Source organism: Xenopus laevis, chromosome 9_10L (genome assembly GCF_017654675.1).
Source record: "Xenopus laevis strain J_2021 chromosome 9_10L, Xenopus_laevis_v10.1, whole genome shotgun sequence".
Lineage (NCBI taxonomy): Eukaryota > Metazoa > Chordata > Amphibia > Anura > Pipidae > Xenopus > Xenopus laevis.
Genome location: NC_054387.1, coordinates 44,783,524 through 44,803,804, shown reverse-complemented (window position 1 = coordinate 44,803,804; position 20,281 = coordinate 44,783,524). Strand labels below are relative to the sequence as shown.

General features: G+C 40.1%; 1 protein-coding gene across 12 annotated transcripts in view; it reads left to right on the top strand.

The window, feature by feature from the left end:
* Positions 1–981: 981 nt before the first annotated feature.
* Positions 982–20,281, top strand: part of ralgapb.L (Ral GTPase activating protein, beta subunit (non-catalytic) L homeolog) — a 47,002-nt gene continuing 27,702 nt past the window's right edge. For 4 of the 12 annotated variants that reach the window (XM_041576968.1, XM_041576965.1, XM_041576967.1 and 1 more), the window contains exons 1-10: positions 983–1,164; positions 5,550–5,761; positions 6,948–7,150; positions 10,751–10,914; positions 11,138–11,324; positions 12,122–12,253; positions 13,024–13,202; positions 14,607–14,660; positions 17,504–17,652; positions 18,069–18,285. In XM_041576968.1, coding sequence (XP_041432902.1) covers positions 5,576–5,761; positions 6,948–7,150; positions 10,751–10,914; positions 11,138–11,324; positions 12,122–12,253; positions 13,024–13,202; positions 14,607–14,660; positions 17,504–17,652; positions 18,069–18,285 — 1,471 coding nt within the window. In that variant the 5' untranslated portion in view covers positions 983–1,164; positions 5,550–5,575. Of the gene's footprint in view, positions 1,165–5,549; positions 5,762–6,947; positions 7,151–10,750; positions 10,915–11,137; positions 11,325–12,121; positions 12,254–13,023; positions 13,203–14,606; positions 14,661–17,503; positions 17,653–18,068; positions 18,286–20,281 lie in introns of all 12 variants that reach the window. The other 8 variants (XM_018235266.2, XM_018235265.2, XM_018235264.2 and 5 more) reach the window with 4 other exon arrangements.

The following is a 20,281-nucleotide window of genomic DNA, read 5'->3' as shown; positions in this document are numbered from 1 at the left end:
GACAGGACAGAATACTATAGAACTGACCAGATGCAAAACTGTCAACCTGGGCAAATGGTTCAAAATGTTTTGATAGTCGTGATGTCATGCACATGCTTAAAAAGTGAAAAATAGCCAGGCTAGTCAGCAAGGACAGTCTGTAATTACAAGGAGTGTTTTGGGGTAGAGACCCAGGAGATTGCCTGCAAGTTAGTGACATTTTTCGTCCCAGGAAGATCGGTCGTTTGGTTGATCGCACAGGTTAAAAGATTTCTGTCGGCTGCTGATAATTTCTCTGCATGTATTGCTGATTGTACGATTTTCAGTGGGAGACTGTCACCAGCTTTGTCGGACATAACTTTCGTACGATTGCTGTCAGAGGCAGAACATCGGCTGATCTGTTCTTTTGTACTTTATTTGATTGGAATGGTTAGTGGCAGGTCGGGAGATGGGGAAGTCCTCGAACGATCGGATCTTTGCATCTTTGGCCTATGGCCAGCTTTAGAAAAATATTAGAAAAACGGTGACACATCGCAAATAAAAAGTTATTGGAAAAAAGTTATTTCTGGCGGAATATCTGAAAACCACTAGTTGTTTGAAGGTGAACAACCCCTTTAAGGAAAAAAAAATTCAAATGCCAAATTAAAAATATATATTTTGTCCACAATTGGATTTATATTTGCATGATTAAATATATTAAATTATTTGCACAATCCACACAATATCCCACACAATTTTAACTTAATTGTATGCTTGTGTATAGTGGAACTTTATGGCATTATTGTTATTAAAGACAAGTTTAAGCCAGTATTCTCCCTCTCAAAAACACCCAGTCAGTGAGGGACGCACAGCCAAAATGCACATGCGCAGATCTCTTACCACTGTCAACAAGCTGCGTTCCAGACCTCCGTCTGGACGCGCGTATTTTGTTCATATCTAAGACGTCACCGTAAAGGAAGAAGATGATTGGCTTTGCGTCTGCGGATGTCAGGTTCTGACCAATAGACTGGCGTATGGAATGTTGTCACTAGACTGGAGTTATAGGCCGGCCATCTTGCTGGCGCTGTGTATGATCCGCCCTGCTGGTTGCGGAAGCGGTAGATTCAGCGGGCCCAAAGAAGAATTCGGGCTGATGTGAAGGGGGGACTCGGGAGGCGAGTGCTGCATGGGCAGCCCTAACAACTGGTGAGTTGAGACCTGGGGCTTAGGGATGAATGAGAGTGGGGCTGTTACAAAGCCTTGCGTCTAGTGAGTGACACTGCAATGCTAGAGCATTAGTATCCTAGAGATGCGCTTATACGTGACCCCTTTCCATTCTGGTAACATTTCCCAGCATCCCCTGCCAGTCTCCTGTTGAATGCTGGGAGATAAAAGTTTTTTTTTGTTTTATTTTTTAACTTTTTCCACCAGGAAGCTGTTTTTTTTTTTGCCTGATGAAAGAAAATGTAATTCTCAGAAATTTCCAATATGCACTGATGATATGAAAAAAACCCCCCAATACTCTGGTTTTAAAGTTGTGTGTCAATGAAATTACAATCCGTATTTCTTTATCCCTTTCTGTTTTCTGGGACTGACCCTCGAAATAATGTAGCAGCGGTCAGTTTCTGCTGGATTGTTTCAGGAGGGGGGACCAGCGGTGCAGAGAACATGGATAACTGGGCAGATTCTGCTTTCTACACCAATTCCATTTACAGATTTAATGTCGGACTGGGATGCCAGGGGCCCACCAGAAAACCTTAGGCTGAGGGCCCACTTTCCAAACTATTATACCTCCTCTCCTCGCTCAACCTCCTTATTCCCCCAGTCTCTTTTCTCTACATACTATACTCTATTCTTCCATTATTAAACCTCTCTGTTCTCATATAAAAATAGGAAATGACCATGAAATAGGCCAAATGTTTAGAAGCAAGAGGTCCACTGACACCTGGGCCCACCGGGAGTTTTCCTTGTATCCCTGTGGGCCAGTCCGGCACTGGATTACTTTATTATCCTAGGTTTTGTGTTGTTCAGAGTAGTAGCTGTGGCACAGTATAAGTGACAATCGCTGCACATTATCAACTTGTTAGTGGTACAGTAGCATGGTTAACAGAAGATAATAGAAGGCGTAGCATAGGGGTGACTAATGCACCCTACAGCCATCTGCATTTATACAATTGGTGCTCTACAATGAGTTAAAGGAGACATTTTGTGTAAAAAATAAATAAATAAATAAAAATAATTTCTCCAGCGTGTTATTCTCTTTTAGATATAGAAGAATGGTGCTTAAAAAAAGTAGTTTTTCAGGCTGAGTTATTGAATATTTCTGCAAAAACCCTAATAATGCCTCGTTTCTCTTCCACTTGCTGCTCCCTGAATTCCCAGGCTGTGGGTGGGAGCCGGCGGCTCACTGCACTGTAGGACAGAAACCAATCTGCAACTAGCAGGACCTGATAGGGAACTGAATCCTGTCTGTGCTTGTGTAACTGCAGCGCTGTGATTGGCTGTCCCCCTCCTACTGTGCTTCTGGCAGGGACCGTTACAACACGCCCCCCTCATTTGAAATACAGACAGGGACCAGAGAACATCTATAGGGAGCTCCAATAATTTTTTTATTTTTAAAGATAATATTAATTTGTAGCACCATATATTACTTATAATTGCTGACAAAATTAGGGTTTTTTCATTTACCCTATATATCTCCTTTAAAGCAAGACCTTTATTACAGAATACAGAACGTGCAGTTGTTGGGACCCACTGCCTGAGCGGCCCCATGCAGAGCTGTCGGCCCCCCTATTTTCTAGGGAGTCACCAGATTTTGGGTTCCATCACTTTTAAGCATTCCCCCCAATTTCTGATGATTCTCCAATAATTCTGACGTTTTGTGCGAACATTTCAGCGATGTCCGTAGGAGCAATGTGTACATGTGCAACAAAGTATCCAATCATTTCCTGTATAAAAGCAGCACATTAGAATCTGTTTGAGTGTAACAGAAATACCCCCAGTTAATTGTGGGGATATTAAGATTCAGTTTGTTATACTGCAGTTTACCAGGGCTGCTTGGTTACAACTGTGGGGTAATGTTTTGTTAACCCCCCTTAATATACTGAGATTTGCATTTGATCTATATACATTATGGGAGTGAATCTCCTTGGGCCCACCATAGAACCTGTTGGCAGGGGCAAGACTTAGAAGCAAAACATGCTAAAAGAGCTTTGCTGGTTTTCAGTTTATCTCTTTGCTATCAGCTTGGAGCAGGGTGTCTGTGCCTCAGGTCACATTTAGATGGATTACAGGGGAAGTGTGAGCGAGGTAAAGGCCACACTACTTCCTGTTGACCAGTTAACCCACATAGATGATCACATAAGATTAACCAGTAGTCATTCTCATCCACAGTTTGTGACTAAAGCTGGCCACAGACGCAAAGATCCGATTGTACGAATCAACGTACGATCAGACTTCCATGTCTCCCGACCTGTCACTAACCATTCCAATCAAATAAAGTACAAAAGAACAGATCAGCCAATGTTCTGCCCCTGACAGCAATCGTACGAAAGTTATGTCCAACAAAGCTGGTGACAGTCTCCCTCTGAAAATCGTACGATCAACCAAACGACCGATCTGGACTCTCCACACACGGTCCGAAAATCGCACGAATCCTCGATTCGTACGATCAGATCTTTGCGTCTCTGGCCATCTTTAGGGTGATTTTTCAGTGCCACTGGAAACTTGGCACAACTGCCAATCAAAACAAAACCTTTCACCAGTTTGTTGTTGTTTGGATCAAGTATATCAACCAGGGTATCGTAGTGAACAGCGCCGTCTTTTGGAGAGTTTCCTGAGACCGTATTGGCAATTATGACATTACCATTAAAGGCAGTGTTCACCTTCTCCAAACAATGTCTCATCCTTCAGACTTTGGTCCAAGTAAAGGAGTATTTCAACAGGTTGCTAGGTTCTATGACCCTAGCAACCAGACAAGCGGGTTAGGGATTTTTTTCAGCTTTTAAAATGGTAAGAAGTGGAAGCCCCTTTATTATCATATTTAGAACAGCTGAAGAATAATTGCGCTAATCAGCACTCTCAGGTCTTAAAAATATAAACAAAATGTATTAATAAATTAACAGCGTATTTTTGTGTATGATGGACCAAATCCTCAGGTGCCACACTGCCTTAGAAACTGGCATTGAATGTAATGTCTCTATGGGGACGGCACACATTTGTAGAGCAATGGAATACATGCAAGCTGGACTATTTTTTTAAGGGGATTTAAACATATTTTCCATGCACCTTTAGAAGCAACAAATGATCTACTACCAGATGGGACTGAAAATCAGCCTGCTGAAATATGCAGGACAAGAATCAGCCCGTGTGTTGGCATTAGCCTCCTGTCCTGCCTGTACCTGGAATGTTTTTTTTTTTTGTTTGGGGCAGAGTTACATTCTCCTGCTAAACTCAATAAAACTGCTAAAACTGGGCAATACAGTTGTTCTGAGGGCAGACAGGAGGCTAATACAGAATAGGGGCTGATAAACTTCCTGCGTATTTCAGAAGGCCAATTTTCATCCCCGTCTGGCATTAACCATATAACTATATTTGACATGTCTATAGCCTTGTCATGAGATAAGTGGGGTGTGGAGAACGTGTTCTACCAAATACCTGATCCCACAAATCGTTTAATCACTGCATTATAGGGTGAAGTATACAGACTTTCAACAGGACAGCTGTAATCTAGTGGACAAGAACATTTAGTTTCTCTGCCTGGCAAATATCATGGCTATTTATTGAAAAGTTAATAAGGGGGGAGGTTGCAGTGAGATGTATTATCATGTGGCCTTTTTAAGGAATCACAAAGATGAAGTCATAACTAGTCTTATCTTTGTTGTGCACTTTTGAGTTAACTTCTAGTATGACGTAGAATGTCAATTTGTAATTGCTTTTAATTTTTTTTTTTATCATTTTTGGTTTTTTAGTTAGCTTTTTATTCAGCAGCTCTCCAGTTAGCAATGTCAGGTCCAAATTACCCTAGCAACCATGCATTGGTTTGAATAAAAGGTTGGAATATGAATAGGAGAGGGCCTGATTAAAAAAAATTAGTAATACAAAGTAGAATAATAATAAACGTGTAGCCTTGTGGAGCATTTGTTTTTAGATGGGGTCAGTGACCCCCATTTGAAAGCTGGAAAGTCAAAATAAGGCAAATAATTGAAAAAAACTATTAAAAGTAAACATTGAAGACTAATTGAATAGTTGCTTAGAATTGCCCCTCCTGCAATACTAAACATTAACCAAAGGCTAACCACCCCTTTGACAAATGTATTTAAGGAAGAGACAAGAGCTAGTCAATCAGACAGGAATCCAGAAAATGAGAACAAGCTTTTTTTTTTTTTTTTTTTTTTTTTAATTGACATCCTTAGCCATTACTTAAAGATTGATATAGAGGTTCATATATATCATATATTCATCATATATTAGGAGTTGTTAAAATAAATGCCGCTCCATGGTAAATGCCACTGGTTATCGTGTTTATATTACATTAAGTCTGTAGCAGGTCATGCTTCCTTCCTTTCCTTACACAAATCTTGATTTTGCAGACGCTGCGTTTAGAGTCTCTGTGAAAATGTACTCTGAATGGAGGACACTGCACTTGGTCCTTAAGAATGATCAGGGCCACACCAGCGTGTTGCACAGCTACCCAGAGAGTGTGGGCCGTGACGTGGCTAATGCAGTGGTGCGACCACTGGGGCAGGCTCTCAATGCACCCTCCTCGGCAGCAAGTGAAAGCATATTAAAAACAGACAAAGAGGTAAGTTCCCCTTTACCAATCACTCTTCAAATGCATTGTACAGGAATCTCCGATATTTTTTGTTTGATCATTCTTTTTAATATAACAGTTTTAGGGCCTTCCTGTTCTCCCCACTATTTACTCTGATCAGACACTGTTATCCCACTTGCTTTGCTCACTCTACAGCTTATGATATTATTCTCTTTTGTAGTAGTGATATGTGCAGTATGTCACAACACTTTGTCAGTCTTTGTCGTAGTAGAGCTTACAATCTAAGACCTTATCACACTCTGTGGGGAAACCCACTCTCATAAGGGGAGATCATACAGACTTCTTTAAGACATTGGCTGTAAATAAGCTTAGGACTTTACCTCTGTAAGGCATGCAGTAGTAACATGAGTTCTAAGCATTGTGATGATAAATGCAAACAATTGGCTAAAAAGTCTGAACTTTTTTTCTTTGAAATACCTACATTTAGAAACTTTTGTTACAGCAGTCCTGTCCTACTATATGGCAAAGATTCTAGCTATCTTTATAATAGAGCACTCTGTCACAGTGACAGAGATCTTATCTGATACCCATTGTAAGCAGCAATCCTGTCCTGCTTTATGGCTGAGATTCTAGCTATCTTTATAACAGAGCATTCTGTCACAGTGACAGAGATCTTATCTGATACCCATTGTAAGCAGCAATCCTGTCCTACTTTATGGCTGAGATTCTAGCTATCTTTATAACAGAGCATTCTGTCACAGTGACACAGATCCTATCTGATACCCATTATAAGCAGCAATTCTATCCTGCTTTACGGCTGAGATTCTAGCTATCTAGAGCATTCTGTCACAGTAGGCACAGATCTTGTACTATATCAATGTAAGATTTGAGAATTAGAGTATTAGTCAGATAAGAGAGCCCAGCATGGCAAAACAAAGAACCTCACAATAGTTTTAAAATGTGTAATCTTGTGCACCAATTAGATGTGTATGTGTGTGTGTGTATATATATTATATATATATATATATATATATATATATATATATATATACATACATACATGAAAATTGTAAATTGGCATTAATAGTATCATATAAGCTTTCATTTAAATTAAATATTGCTGAAGCAGACCATAGAAATGTGCCTAAAAAGGCCCCAAAACTATCTGCATATGTAATAAATGCGGTAATAAAATGTTTTTCTTTCCAAATTCCAGGTGAAATGGACCATGGAGGTTATTTGTTATGGGCTTACCTTGCCTCTGGAGGGAGACACTGTAAAATATTGCGTGGATGTTTACACAGATTGGATGATGGCTCTCGTAGGCCATAAGGATTCCATTCCACAGCCGGTTTTGAGAGAACCAAACATGTATATCCAGATCATTCTCAAGCATCTTCAGAATGTCTTTGTGCCAAGGTGAGAGAATTCTACATCTCCGCTGTCAATGGGCATTTCTGTTGTAAATCTCATATCCCAGAGAGGCCTTTAATGATGTCTTTGCATTAGGGGAATCCGCATACATCCCAGTTTATGGATCTGTTTTGACAGCTGATCCTGTTCGTTTGCAGATGATCTGTCCAAATGATAAATTTCATCTGCCGATGCACTATGTCGGCAGATAATGAGAAAGACGAGCAGCTGATCTTTACTTTCTGCAGTTTCGATTGTTCAATACAGTAAGGCCATCCCCATGAAAATCCAGTCCATTAAACCTGCGGATCAGTCAGACAGATACAATGCATTATGAGAGGAATGCTACATTTTAATGTGATGGGGATGTGTATATGGTGTTTTGTCGAAGACGTTGATCTGAGAGTTGACCGTGCTCTGGCACTGAAATGGGGGGAAGAAGTTAGCTGGTGTTGGGGGAGGGGTGTGGTGCACAGGTGGGGGGTAAATGGAGAGAGGATAATCTGGTGGGGTTAAAGAAAGAGAGAACACATTGGTGTGGGGTTTAGTAGAGATAAATGAGTTTTGGGGTTAGTGAAGAGATGAGCCATTAAAGAATACTGTGCACTTTTATAGTGTGCTGAATGTGTAATATGTCACACAGTGAATAGGAATACAGTAGCAGTAATGCTTGTACAATAAACATAGTTAATGTATTGCTACACTGTGGGTGGTGATATACAATATTTAGCGATTAAGGGACAAGATACTTTTGCAGGTACATGGGTCAGTTCAGCAGCTCTACAGAGAGTTTGGATGTACAGAAAATGGAACACAGAACATTAACAAAGTGTTCACTCCAGGAGACAGGAATTCCTTTCTAAGTACTGGGCTGGAAGGCTTAGGACAGTGTAAGTGCATTTACTATTAATAGACACCAGAGGAAAACAAGTTAGTGTGTTCTGTAGAAAGATGCATAACGCAAGTCAAATTTCTCTTGGAAGACAATCTGTTTCCCAACTGAAAACAAAACCATTAAGTATCGGAATAAAAAAGACAATTAAAATCACAAAAAAAATAGAAGACGATGGCCTGTTAAAAATAGTTTTAGATCATTTCCATGACCGTCTGTTTTAATGCCATAGACATCTTTAGGCTTGAGCCTTGGTGTGATGTAGCTGGCAATGAAAGAGTTATGTCTGTTTAGCTTTGGGTGCTGGTGGAGGGCGGAGGAGATATGCTGCTATGATGTAATTGAGCGAAGACTATGATGTAATTGAGCAAAGGCTAGTGATTTTGGGCACCTTGGAGTATATAGTGCAGTCAAATCCAATGTTCATGCTCTTCACTGGTGACTGCCCATCTGCATAGGGGAACAATTTAAGGCTCTTAAAGAGACTGTCATCTTATCTATGAGAGTGAGAAGTATGTGGATGCAATTAAATTATAGTAGGTTCCCTTTAACAGGAGCTGGAACTTAAATCATAAAATCATTAAATAAATTATTATCAGCTAATAAGATCAGTTTAATGGTTAACTATATTTCAGGAGACTTGTCGTATCTTTGTTGTGTTTGCGGCAAGATCATACATCTATTAACAGATGCCTATTTGTGCCTTTGTTCCATTTAGCCAACCCCTTCAAAACAAAGCCATTTGTGGTGATCGTAACATTTTTGCCTCCCATCAATGTAATAATAAGTAGACTATTTTATTGGATTGTCCTAAAATCTTTAGTTGAGAAATCACAAATATCCTAGTATTTTCTTGAAGCATTACATATGAATGAACAGCCCTAATTCAGAAGGCATGGGATTCTTAACAGCTTGGCACAGAATAATATATGAAATGATTCCACTGCTGCCCAGATCTAACTGAGAGGCGCAATGCTCTGAGCTGTTTTGTCTGAGCACCATTTACATTAACTTGCCAAGTATAAACAGTGTAGACTGGGAGTGGGACGATAAGTGGTTTTAAACATGTGTTTACATTGAAAAGATTTGTACTATTTATGGCTAACTGGAATTTCTAGCTATTGTGTATGTTCATGTAGGAGGACTACACTTTTAACACTCTACATGGTTTTTACTCTGGAGTCCCCAATGGAAAATATGTAGCTGTGTATGTGTGGTTACAAGTCTTTATGGGTTGTTTATGGCACGTGATGAAGCCACAGAAGAATCTGTGATAAAGATAAAATAAAGATAAAAATATCTCAACCCTTAGGAGGACAGACGGAGAAAAGGAAATAGACATTCTGCCGAAAACTGTCCTTGCATCCCCTTCTCCGGGCTGTCTGGCTGGGGTAGCCCAACAGTTAGTAAACAAATAGTTCAGAAACCACTGATCTACACTTTTGGTTCAAGCCCCCCTTTAAGATACAAGATGTGTTTGGGGGTCCCCCTTAGAGTAGAAACTCTGCTGTTTCGGTCATTTAGTTATAGTTCCAAGAATAGTTAGAGAAACTCAGTCGTTGGTTTAGGTCCTCTACTGGCTAATGCTTATTGATGGTGTCCCCAACTCACTATCAATTGGTGCAAAAACTCAGGAAATATAGATCACTCCCTCCTCCCATTTTTCAATAGCAAGGTTTTAAGGTCTCTATCACATAGGGTCTTTAAAAATTCCTAAACGGTATTATAACACTATTGGAGCTATCCTAAGCTCTCCAAACTCTACCCCAAGAAGCACCTGTTCTGCAAAACCCTGGAGGCCTGCCCCACACCATCTCTGGTGAAGGGAAGGGAGCGCGGCAAATTCTTTACTTAAATAAAACTATTCAGAACAGGTTTGGTAAGTGACATATATGCAAAGTCTGTTTGTATATGTACAAGGATATCTATAATTCGGTGGTGACTGTGCTCGCATGAGACTGTGCTCGCCTTCCATAATGGAGATAGAAAAAAAAAAAACTTAAATGAAGTACATTAATATCTATGCAAACAGAGCATATACCAGGGCTTCTTTTGCATTTTTATTTTTTTATATTTAAACACAAAACAAATCTGACGTTCAGTTTTATTTCAATTCAGAATTTACATGTGCTTCCATAGGTACAGTCCCCATAGAGGGCACTTGAACCAGTTAGCTCCTGCTTTTCCATCCAGTGAAATGCATAAAAATCAGGAGCACGGGCATGGACTCCCTTATGTATTGGCCTCTAGCTCAAGATCCTGGAGGAGCACCATAATTACACTTTTTTTCACCCAGTGGATTTACATTAAAATGTATATAGATGTCTCGTGCCTAAGGAGGTGTTATCGCTGGATACACACAGGCAGATATATTTTGGGCAACTTTCAACCAAACATTTGCCAGTGTCGTTGGTCTGAACTGCTCTCCAGCCAAATCCATTTAGTCCTTTGTGAATGAGGGGACAGTGGACTATGTAGTCAGAATGGCAAAGCTGTACTCTGCATAAGCTGACAAAAGGGTGTCTGGATTCAGTTCGTTGTGATCCCTTATATCAACTTCCTCTACTTGAGAAAGTCGCATAATCTCATTGCATTGCAATTCAGTTCCCAAAAATAGTTTTTGTTTGAAGAGAAATCTAAAATACATGGATTTTTTTTTTTTCAATATTTTCTGAATTTGTATGGTTTGTTAAACCCCTCCATGTCATTTGCAGGCCAGACCAGATGATGAGCCAGATCCGCCTTTGTCTGCAGGTTCTTCGAGCTGTTCAGAAGCTTGCCCGTGATTCTCTTCTTATAGCCCGCGAGACATGGGAGGTCCTGCTTTTGTTCCTCCTGCAGATAAATGACACCCTTCTCGCTGCTCCCACTGTGGCTGGTTGGTTTTACATTGTATGTTTTTGTATGTCAGTTGATAGGCCGGGGCTTGCTGGGGTCTTGTGCCCATGGCAACAAACAGTATTTTTATCTCTGTGCTCAATATGTAGTTTGCATGTATCATGTTTTTGCTTAAATGTGGTCCATTTCACAACATAAATGCACTATTCTCTAAAAGCACTTTTTTCCCCTTTGGATAACTACTACTCTCTATCTCCTCTCAGCTAGCATAGCCGACAGTCTGGCCGAAAAGCTGATGGGGGTCCTTTTTGAAGTTTGGCTCTTGGCCTGTACGCGATGCTTTCCTACGCCTCCTTATTGGAAGACTGCCAAAGAAATGGTGGCCAACTGGCGTCACCACCCAGCCGTGGTGGAACAGTGGAGTAAAGCTATCTGTGCGCTGACTTCCAGGTGAGAGATGTACTGTAGGGGACCTGGGAAGGTTAGAAAATGAGGGGAATCATTAAAGGGGTTGTTCACCTTTGAGTTAACTTTTAGTATGATGTAGTGAGTGATATTTTGAAACAATTTGTAATTGTTTTTAATTTTTTATTAATTGTAGTTTTTGAGTTATTTAGATTTTTATTTAGCAGCTCTCTAGTTTGCAGTGTCAGCAATTTGGTTTCTATGGTCCAAATTACCCCAGCAATCATGCATTTTAATAAGACACTAGAATATAAATAGGAGAGGGACTGAATAGAAAGATGAGGGGGAAAAAAAAAAAAAAAAGTATCCATAACAGTAAATGTGTAGCCTTATAGAGCATTTGTTTTTAGATGGCGTCAGTGACCCCCTTTTGAAAGCTAGAAAGAAACAGAAAATGGCAAAGCATTAAAAAACTATGAAAAATAAATAATGAAGTTTCTTATAATTGGCCATTCGACAATATACTAAAGTTTAACTTGAAGGTGAACCACCCTTTAAAAGATAATTTTTTGAAAATGTTTGAGAAACCATAAAAGAGTGAAATATATTCCTAACTGGGTGAACAAAGCATGCTTTCTATGCGTGGATTGCATTGATGTAGCAAGTTGCTTGGCTCGGCTGAGCGTTTGTTGCAACACCAGAACCATTAAACATTGGCTAAATAAAAGAATGTGTTTGATAAAATAACAGAGCTTGTGGAAGCAATATGTTAAATTTGACTTTCAGGCTATTATGACTTGTTGCTGGAGAAAGTAATTTGAGTTTTTACTTGCTTTTCTCAGGTTGCTGAGGTTTTCCTACGGCCCCTCATTTCCTCCATTTAAAGTTCCAGAGGAAGATGCCAGTCTGATCCCAGCAGAAATGGATAATGAATGTGTCACACAAACTTGGTTCCGGTTCCTTCACATGCTGAGGTACAAAGCTTGATGTTTTATCTCCCATTTTGGGTACTTTTTCCAGACAGTCAGCTGATAAGATACCCTACAGGCTGGCTTTAGTCATGGCAAGGGTTAGGGCAAAGCAGACCTTTCTAGGGCTCCGTTATATATTTAAATATGGTTTAACTACAACCATCATGCTCCGTATAGAGACTGTTAATTAAGGATGCACCGAATGCAGCCTTTTTCAGCAGGATTCAGTCGAATCCAAGTGCCTGGCCGACTTTTCGTCACACAAACATGGAATTCAAAATGTGCTGTTCTCTTTTCCCTCTAATTTACATATGCAAATTAGGATTTGGATTCTATTCGGGATTTGGCCGAAGCCTAAAATAGTGGACCATCTCTCCCTACTATACCTGCTATCCCACAGCCACAGTCCCTTCCCAGAGACTATTATCCCACTGTTACTATAGGCACCATCTCTCCCTACTATACCTGCTATCCCACAGTCACAGTCCCTTCCCAGAGACTATTATCACCACTATTACTATAGGCACTATCTCTCCCTACTATATCTGCTATACCACAGTCTAAGGATATGTTACTTAATCGTATTCATATTCTGGGAATGCTGCCTTTAAAAATAACTATGCAGTATAGTAACACTATTTTCCCTGTGATGAAGATAAGTGACCTATTCTAGCAATGAAAAATGTTCAGTAATGTCCATCTTACATATTTTTGCATACCAATTTGTATTTGTTTTTGTGTTATTTATTGACCATAGACTGTTTACATTACAGCAATCCAGTGGATTTAAGCAACCCCAGTATCATTGGCACAACACCCAAATTTCAGGAGCAGTTCCTGAATGGCAATGGGGCTTCCCAGGAGATAAACCAGTATGCTTGCCTTAAGCAGCTGCCTCATATCTTCTTCAAAGCGATGCGTGGGGTTAGTTGCCTTGTGGATGCTTTCCTAGGTAATGTTGTGATCAAAAACAGAGGCATATGGAATATATTGTATATGGGTATTAGAAAAGCAAACTTATTGATGTTGTTCAAATGATGATTATTTACATTTTGAATGAGCTTTTGGAGTGTAACGTGCCTCCAAAAATATATTTTAACTAGAGCAATTTGAATGCAATAATTTAGATATTTTAGACTTTCATGTAGAAGTAGCAGCAGATTTTGGCACAAATGTGAAGCAATAAGTCCACTCACTTACTCCAAAATTTATAAGCAGGTATATATGTAATGCCAAAAGTTGACGGAAAGGCAAACTTGTCCTTTTTTCCAAATAAAAGTGTTTGGACAGTATAGGAGTGATTGGACAAATGGTTCCCTGGCTCTGAATGCCACACTGTTATGAATTTTACCAGGTTATTTATTTTTTGGTTCCTTACTTTTAAACTTTAGACGCTTTTACACCTCGCTAGCTTTTATTTATTCCATTGAAGTCCTCACTAAATATGTAGCGTTATGGCTAAAGTTTGCAAACTATAAACTATAGAACATATGGTTGGTGGATAAGGTACTTGCGGGTCGGGTCGGGTAGCGGCTCCAAGCAGGAAAGAATGCGAGTTGCGAATTGCTGGTTGCGGGTACGGGTTGGGTACTGGTTCCAAAAAATGGACCCGTGCAGGACTCTAGTTGACAGTTGTTTACCTTTGCGTTAACTTTTAGTATGATGTAGAGTGTGATATTCTGAGACAATTTGCAATTGGTTTTCATTGTTTGTGGTTTTTGAGTTATTTAGCTTTTTATTCAGCAGCTCTCCACTTCTGCAATCTGGTTGCTAGGGTCCAAGCTACCCTAGCAAACATGCATTGGTTTAAACCAGAGACTGGAATATGAATAGAAGGTGGCCCAAATAGAAAGATGTGTAATGAAAAGTAGCAATACATTTGTAGCATTTGTTTTTAGATGGGGCCAGTGACCCCATTTGAAAGCTGGAAAGAGTCAGAAGAAGGTAAATATTTCTACTATACTTAAAGTCAACGTAAAGGTGAAGCAACCCGTTTAAGCCTCTTTTTTAATGATTCCTTCCTTAGTTTTTACTGCAGTGATGCCATCTGCATGTATAGTTGCAGAGGGCCACAGATAACTTAATTGTGATTGATTTGTTGCTGTTATGTGTCTGTGTAGGAGTGTAAGGATATGGGTTTTGATCCGTATGTGTATTTTTTAAATAATATTTCTTTGTTAGCAATATTGTTTTCCAAGAAGCCTCAGGCACTTCGCAAGAGCAAAATAAGAACTGTCCAGCCCGCCGCCATTTGGTGGACGATTGAGGGTTCATTCATCCAATTGCTTTTGTGATGGGCCTTAACTGGTAAACAGGTACAAAGTTACAGTAGCAAACTCATATCTCTCTTCTTTAGGCGTTGCCGTCATTAAGAAAGAAATACCCAAATACCCAAGAATACCCAAATATGGTATCCAAGCCTCCTACCTGCACTTAGTGTGGTGCAATAAATCACGGCGAATGGTTGTTAATAACCACTGATTTTCTGTGTGCCCCTTGTGGGGCTAAATGGCACAACAGCCAAGCTGCAGCATTCTGATTGATAGATTGCCCAGTTGCCTGCTAACTGTTTAATAACCGGCAGGTAAAGGCCAGAATAGCACCATCAATGTCTTTAAAATTGTTTGAACATGTGTGTGCTATTACACACACACACACTCCCAAAATGTGACCAGTGTCATGGTTAAACACAGTTGTATTCCTACGAATTAAGTTTTAGTAAAGACACAAACTTTTAAAGGATGCTGCCCCTTGGCGTGCAAATGATTCTTGAAAATAACAATGTTCTTTATAGATGTGACGAATCAGAATCCAACTGTGGAGGTGTTGGTGATGGGGGGCAATGTATGTTTAACCCAGTCCTGATTTTTTCAGTTTCAAAATGCACTCAAACAATCGCATGCCACTGCTGTAAGGAGATCAAACGTGCAGTCTCGTCTATGGAGGTTTACTCTAATAAGCAAGCCGTCTGGCAGCTTGTGTTCTTGTTTAGAAATACAAACATACATTGGAGGAGTATTCTGTGCAGGCACTGAGTTGTTCCTCATATTTTGTAGTTTGGACCCCGATTCCATCATTTTTCTGCAGCTTTGTTCTCATTGCAGGGGAATGCCTATGCCGACATGCCTCTGCACAATTGTTACACTTAATACAGGGTACAGGGTAATAGTTGTATCATATCTGTATTTACAGGCTATGTGCCTACTAGGGAGTTCTCACTGCTATGGATACTGTGGAGTGATCATTGAGTACCTCTAGTCAATTGTCCTAAAACGCCATAAATCAGAATGCAGTTGACAGTGTCTACGAACTTCTAATGCTTTGGGAAAAGTTGCTTTCATTACTAAATGTGTGATCCTCCAAGGATCAAGGCTACTTCCACCATAATCACCCATTAAATCCATTTGAACTGGCTGCAACCTTGAAATCACATGATTTGCAGGGCAGTAAAGAATATGCATAGCAGTGCATAAAGGGGTTGTTCACCTTTGAGTTAACTTTTAGTATGATGCAGCATGAGATTCTGAGACAATTTGCTATTGGTTTTTATTTTATATTGTTTGTGGTTTTTGAGTTATTTGGTTCTTTAGTCAGCAGCCCTCCAGTTTGCAATTTCAGCAGTCTGGTTGCTAGGGTCTAAATGAGCAATAAAAAGCATCAATATCCATGAATTTGTTGCCTAAGTGTCCAGGCACATTCTCAGAATCAGGGAGATTAGTCGTCCGGTGACAAATCTCCTCTTCTTTGGGGCGACTGATCTCCCCTCCTGCCTCCCCCTGCCTTCGAAGCGCTTTCTTTTCCGAAGTCGCCCGAAGTTTCCTTGTGAGGCAACTTTGGGCGACTTCTGAAAATGAATTGCTCCGAGTGCCATCCCGCTGGCGATTTTCATTCTAGCCAGGGGAGATTCGTCACCGGGCTAATCTCCCCAAATCTGACAGTGTGCCTGGTATGGTAACCAAGAAAGCTGCAAAGTAGGAAGTAATATTCTGGCTATTATGTTAGACATCCAGTCACTCCAGCCTTTATACATTACATTTTTGACTTACTAACTATATTGAAAACATTTATTATTTTGCACAACCTATGTATTTACCCAGTTTTTATTTTTATACTGAACAATTCCTTTAAAGGGGTGGTTCACCTTTAAGGCAACTTTTAGTATGTTATAGAATCACCAATGCTAAGCAACTTTTCAATTGGTTTTCATTATTATTTTTTTATAGTTATTTGCCTTTTTCAAATTCTGACTGTTTGCAGCTCCTCTCCTATTCATATTCCAGTCTCTTATTCAAAACAGCGCATGGTTGCTAGGGGAATTGCACCCTAGCAACCAGATTGCTTAAAATTCTAATTAAAGAGCTGCTGAATAAAAAGCGAAATAACTCAAAAATCACAAATAATAAAAAAATTAAAACCAATTGCAAATTGTCTCAGAATATCACTCTCTACATCATAGTAAAAGTTATCTCAAAGGGGATACACCCCTTTAAGGATGTGGGGTGGGGGAACGGAAATACGGTGAACATAATGGGGTCAATGTGCAAAAAAAAAGCCATTGTTAGTTATTTTGCACTTTCCACACTGCAGGCCTTTGTGCTCTGTTTCCGAGACCTAGAGCTAGCCCCTCGAAATGAGCACTTATCTGTGTTCTACAGTGCTCTATCCAAGAGGGGTATGTAGAGCTGCATGAGCAGGTGTGAAATAGTAGAGTATCACAACTTCTCTCTTCTTGCCACATTCACATGTTGTTACAGTTAGCACCAACATACAGACAAGGTTACTTAGCTATCTGGATCCAGTATCCAGCCGTCATGCCTGTAGGCAAATTGATCACATAAATATGCTGCCCACCTTAATGGAACAATCATGGAACAAAGACATAAGGTCAGAGGTCCCTGTCCATAAGTGCTACATACCGAATTGGGAGCCAAGGGTGGCTGCCATTATTTTATGGAATCTGTAAGAACAATTAATATTTCCAAGACAAATGTAAAGTGAAATTTTTAAAAAAAATAAAAAGGGCCAATATACCCTTTAAATGGGGCTAAATCATGGGTTAGTTTACCAGCATCCATATTTTTTTTTCTTCTTGTGTGTGTATAAGACATTTGAGGTGTTGATCTTGTTAATGGAACCAAATGAAAGGTCTCAAATTTAACACCAAGTCAGCGGGTGTGGGTCTAAAATTGTAATTGATCATAGCGAGCAGCACAAGAGGTCTGGTTATTGGTTAACTTGCTCCTCTTTCTTCAGGCATCTCGCGTCCCAGGTCCGACAGTGCTCCACCGACTCCAGTGAACAGGTTAAGCATGCCTCAAAACGCGTCCACCAACACTACCCCACCACACAGCCGAAGGCACCGTGCAGTCACTGTGAATAAGACCACCGTAAAAACCAGCACGGTCAGTCCTCGGATATCCCTGCATGTTCCTGTCATGTTCATTAGGCTCAGTGGGGCTCATTTATTAACACTGAGTAAAATTGCCCATGGGCAGTTACCCATAGCAACCAATCAGTGATTAGCTTTTTAAAGCCAACTGCAAGTAGAACAATGCATGCAGCAACCTAATTGGTTGTCGTAGGTTATTGCCCATGGGCAAATTTGCCCAGTGTTGATAAATGACCCCCATTATGTCTTTGACCTAGTAGCCAAAGTGATCTCCCTTTAGAACATAATCGTCATAACTCCCAACATCTACTTTCAATAGCTACATTTTTGCAGTTTTGCTCTGTAACTTAATAACAGCTGAAGAGGTAGTTTTTGAGTTTTATGGAGCGCCTTTTCAACGTTTCTAACTTGTTCTTATTTGATTTGCAGTCTGTCGCAGCACATGGAGCAAAGATGCAACACCAACCATCTTCCACCTCTCCCCTCTCCAGCCCCAACCAAACGAGCTCCGAGCCACGACCTCTCCCAGCCCCTATGAGGCCCAAAGTCAATAGCATCCTAAATCTGTTTGGTTCATGGCTGTTTGATGCAGCTTTGGTGCACTGCAGACTGCAAAATGGCGTCAATCGAGATAGCAGCATGACGGGTAAGCGCTTCTAGACATCCCATCAGTTCTCCACTAGATCCACCTCTCATTTCCAAAATCTCATATTTCCTACCTGCAAGATATACTTAAATGGAATATGGGGTGGGGACCCAGCAATAATATTTATTTAAATGAATTCCCTAGTTCTGTACACAGTAATGAAATGGATCATTTCTAACCCCTTCCAACTTCATTCATTCCATTAATCACCTAGATTTAAAGGGGTTGTTCACCTTCCAAACACTTTTTACAGTCCATTTGTTTTCAGCTCCCCAGAAATAAATACCTTTTTTTTTTTTAACAGGTGTTCTTTTTATTGAATTTTCAAAAAACGGGGGGGGGGGGGAATACAGAAAGGAAGGGAAGGGGGAACAGATACAAGAAAGCAGAAAATAAAATAATAATACAGCAGCAGTCATGACATCACAATCCGTCAAAGTACAGCAATATAAGGACCACACAGTTATGGCAAAGTTAACATATGTGTCTCCATCCAGACACCCCATATCCTACCAAATTTGTCGGGTTGCCCTCTAGCCTCGTAGGTCAACTTTATTAGAGGCAGCATCTTATTAACATAAGCAAACCAGATCGCTTTCTTGGGTGGAGCAGGGGCCATCCAATGCAGTACAAGTACCTTTTTAGCATAAAATAGCAATGTCCTCACCAGAACCCTGGTATTACTGGCCGGTATCATATCGTCTAACAGACCCAGGAGGCAAATTTCCGGTGATTTCAGAGGGGGTAACTGCAGCGTATCAACAATAGAAATAAATACCTTTTAAACTACTTTTTAATTTTACCGGTTTTCCAAAATTTAAGTTTAAACTCGAATTTTCCTGTCTCTGGATTGTCTAGGCAGCTCAGTAATTCAGGTGCAGACTCTAAACTATTACTATTTTGCAACATTTAGTTGATACATTTCTCAGCAGCATCTCTACAGTATTAGCAACTATTGTATCAATTCTAACAACTGCCGTTAATGAAAATCAAGGATTCTGTTCAGCAGGGACATGGATAAGAAATGTATCCACTAAATGTATCAATTTAGAACAGTTTACAGGGTCGGCGACCCCCCCTCCCAGAGCTGCTTTGGAAGGTAAAAAATGACACTTTACACTTCAAGATTAGAAAAACGGAGACACACAGAAAATAGAAAGTAACTGGAAAAAGTCTTTATTTCTGGTGATCTATCTGAAACCAACTGAACTGAAAAAAAGTTTTGAAGGTGAACAACCCCATTAATGATGTTATATATATGTAGAATAGCCATCGTTCATCAAGTTCACATGTGGGGATTGAAATCATATATTGAAGAAGATATACATGGAATAGGCTTTCAATAGATGTTTTAAAGGGAACTATATTATACCTTAGAAATAAATACATCCTATTCGCACAATTTATGGCTGCCAGCCTTGCATATTAAATTAGCTTTTTTTGAGTGGAGAGGGATGTCACAGGGGCCCACCTCTACCTGAGCAGTGATTGGCTTGCTAGGACACCTCGACACAGTTACTGCTGATGTTGTAGCACAGTCAGATGTTGAAGCATCAGAGCCCTCTGCTAAACCCACACTATTTAATATGGGGAGGGGGGGGACAGTGTACCACTAAGTATTATAAAAAAAATAATGTGCTCAGGAAAGAGAAATATTATCTCCCATACTGTCATGTAAATTTAAGAAGTCGTTCTTTTAGTAAGCTGGCCTTCTACTTTTGAATAACTTGTGCATGAATGGGGGGGGGGGGCGACAATCCCATATATGATGATATCAATATATTATGGTGATTGGAGGTCATGTCATGAATGGCTTTTTTTTACTGTATTCATCCGTTTGGCCTTCGGCAGTTCAGTTGGATACTGTGCATGATCTGCCCATGTATGACCAACCTTTGACACTGAAATAGGTAGATCTTTCACATGTTAGCGTGCTCATTGGTAAATAGGAAACAGCAGTGGGGGACATGGCAGGACCCTGCAGTTTAGTGCTTGT